The 3148-nt window shown below is 41.2% G+C and overlaps 1 protein-coding gene across 1 annotated transcript in view; it reads left to right on the top strand.

Annotated features, from left to right (window-relative positions):
* Positions 1–3148, top strand: part of raph1b (Ras association (RalGDS/AF-6) and pleckstrin homology domains 1b) — a 39549-nt gene that overhangs the window by 34103 nt on the left and 2298 nt on the right. The window contains exons 11-16 of the mRNA XM_035678051.1: positions 472–615; positions 1383–1493; positions 1989–2087; positions 2207–2327; positions 2777–2913; positions 3029–3146. Coding sequence (XP_035533944.1) covers positions 472–615; positions 1383–1493; positions 1989–2087; positions 2207–2327; positions 2777–2913; positions 3029–3146 — 730 coding nt within the window. The remainder of the gene's footprint in view (positions 1–471; positions 616–1382; positions 1494–1988; positions 2088–2206; positions 2328–2776; positions 2914–3028; positions 3147–3148) is intronic.

Below are 3148 nucleotides of genomic sequence, written 5' to 3'. Positions count from 1 at the left end.
GAAATGGTGAAAAATGGTGATCACTGTTCACAAAGCCTAAGCTGACCTCCTCAAATGTCTTATTTTGTCCATAACCCAAAGATATTCTGTTTACTGTCATAGAAGATTCAAGAAACCAGAAAATATTCACATTTGAGAAGATCAAGAATCTGAGAGAAGAATTTTTTTTTCTTGAAGAATGACTTAAAACCAGGAAACAATTCACTAAACAGTTGCCGATTAATTTAAATGTTGACAATCATTTGATTAATCGACTAATGGTTACAGCTCTAGGTAACTCTTCAAGTTTTTTTTCATCAGATGAAAAGATAAAATCTTATTTATGTGAACAGGTTTGACTAAAATGACTAAAACATAAAAGAAAAGGATGAGGTTGTCCTAATATGATAAAAACTGACTTACGACTACTACGGATCAGGAATCGCAAGATAAACTCGGACATCGATGTATGTGCGTGTGTGTATCCATCAGGAGTGTTTCTGTGGTGGCTCGGTGTCGGTGCCAGAGATCGAGGGTGTCCTGTGGCTGAAGGAGGATGGGAAGAAGTCGTGGAAGAAGCGCTACTTCCTCCTCAGAGCTTCAGGGATCTACTACGTCCCCAAAGGGAAAGCCAAGGTCAGTGAGACTTGAGATTGGTTGGTTTGCTTTAGGCACGCAGTCACGCTACTCAGGCACAAATGAAGACGGGGGAACAGAAATGTGGGTTGGGGTTATGAGAACCAGATTCACACAGTCTGCTCTGTGGCATTTCCTGTTTAGTGCCGGATCACTTTGAACACAACAGATACAGCACATGCTTTTCTTTTCTTTTTTTTTTTGTCTTTTTGTGCGCACATGTGCTCTATTTTTAGCACTATCATCCTCCAACGCTTTTTGCACTGTGTCTTCTGAGACACAACATCAGCATTCAGTAGCTGCCTTCCCAATACTGTATAATTTTGATGCCTTATTTAAATCTTGTGTGAGCCGAAAAGTAGGTTGACAACAATGCAAAACAAAACATACAGTGCCAGCTCAGGCATTGAATAAAGCACTGTGTATTTAATTTAGATCTGTGTAATCACCCTTAAAACATACATACAAGACTTGGGCTACAGTGAGACTCGGCATAATTATTTTAAGCCCGTTTAGAGCAACTTCACTCAAGCACAGAAACAACATGTGTTCCAAAAAAACTTTAAGCCCATTAATATGCAATTTCGATTTTTCCATGCATATATTTATACATCTAGTCGGTCCAAACTGTTACCAAAATGTCACGTGTACCTGTAGGAAAGTCTCAGTGCCTCAAGTTGTTCTGGCATCATGGACAGCGCAACTTGTCCACCCTGCATACTGCTTTTTAAAGTCAATCCATCCTCCTCTTGCCTCCCTCTCTGCAGGCGTCAAGAGATCTGGTGTGCTTCCTCCAGCTGGACCATGTTAACGTGTACTACGGCCAGGACTACCGCAGCAAATACAAGGCTCCCACTGACTACTGCCTGGCCCTGAAGGTGAAGCCCTCTCCCTTCTATCTTCCACCGCGTGGAGAAAGTCTGAAACATGTTTTGATCAAATCTTATGCAAATGTATTCACGGCAGCACATGTGTTAACACAGACACTGACAGAGAGTGAATTTCTCGCACTGTGTATAGATTTAAAATAGCGGTGTGAACATGTGAAAATATTCTGATGGTCCCTAGAGATGTATTCGAGCTCCTCTCACACACAAGCATCCCCAATGCATTTACTGCCATAAGTCTTCCATTAGAAGTGTTTCTGTTGAAGCATTCCGCAAAATGCTTCCAAACTGTTCACACTGTTTAATTTGATTTGACTGCTATTTAATAAATGGATAAATTGTTTTCACTCTGTATTTTATGTGAAAACTGTCTCATAAATGGCCAAAATATGTCATTCTTTCATAATGAAGAAACATTCTGTCATTCTTCAGTGGATTTGTGATTGGCAAAATACATACAAATACATATTTACCTATTTTTTGCAGCATCCACAAATCCAGAAGAAGTCGCAGTACATCAAGTATCTGTGCTGTGATGATGTCAGGACCCTGCACCAATGGGTGAACGGTATTCGCATCGCCAAGGTGCGTCTAAACCTGGTTTGATAAAGTCTGCAAAACAACCAAAAAATAGTCACACTACTATGGGAAATGATGTTAATTAATCCTTTGTTGTTGTGCTTTTTCACTTTGTGTGTGTGTAGTATGGGAAGCAGCTGTATGTGAACTACCAGGAGGCCATGAAGAGGACTGAGGCGGCTTACGATTGGTCGTCTCTCTCTACCTCCAGCATCCGATCAGGCTCCAGTTCTGCCAGCATACCCGGTGAGTTCATTGTCTAAACAGGCCCAGCATTAGAATAATAGATTTCAAATAGATCATCTAGATCAGTGACATTTCAACATTTAAAAAAAGGGAAAGATTCCACTAAGTTGAGAGGCTTTTGAGAAGCTCATTAAAAAAAGTTATTAGTATAGGTCAAGTTCCAAAAACACTAGATCATACATTTCTATGAATGCAAATTGGTAGCATCTTTGAATTGTCCCAGTTTGAAATGCAGGCTCCAATTTGTAGTCTTCAAACCCAAACTAAGATAATCACCAAGGTAATTTTCTCTTGGAAACTTTACTGCTACAGGATATGTGTTTGAAGAAGAAATCTCCCATTTTTACAATACCAGGTCTAATAATGGGGTCTTTACCAAGCCCTTTGTGAAATGTAGAACTTTAACACTTCTCTTACAAAGTCTTACTGTCATTTGTGTGTGTTTGCAGAGTCCCAGTCGAATCATTCAGGCCATTCAGACAGTGGGGTGGACACAGGCTCTTCTCATGGCCGGTCCCAGAGTGTGGTGAGCTCCATTTTTTCTGAGGCCTGGAAGAGAGGTACCCAGATCGAGGAGAGTTCCAAGGTATGGCTTTCTTTTCGATACAACAGGGCTTGTCACCTGGATTTAAAAAAATAATAATTTGTTACCGAATATATAATTTACTCCTCTGAGCTAACGCACTGTCTCGTGTTAGCAGATGAGAATGGAGGCATCCAGAGGGGCCACGCTGCCGCATGCTTCCCACAGTCACCGGCATCACAGCCAGCATTCAGTGGATCATCCAGCCCTGACACCTCCTCCGCAGCATCAGCCTCAG

The sequence above is a fragment of the Morone saxatilis genome, unplaced genomic scaffold, assembly GCF_004916995.1.
Source record: "Morone saxatilis isolate NCDOM2014 unplaced genomic scaffold, NCSU_SB_2.0 Contig6, whole genome shotgun sequence".
NCBI lineage: Eukaryota > Metazoa > Chordata > Actinopteri > Moronidae > Morone > Morone saxatilis.
This window is presented reverse-complemented; position numbering and strand designations above follow the sequence as displayed.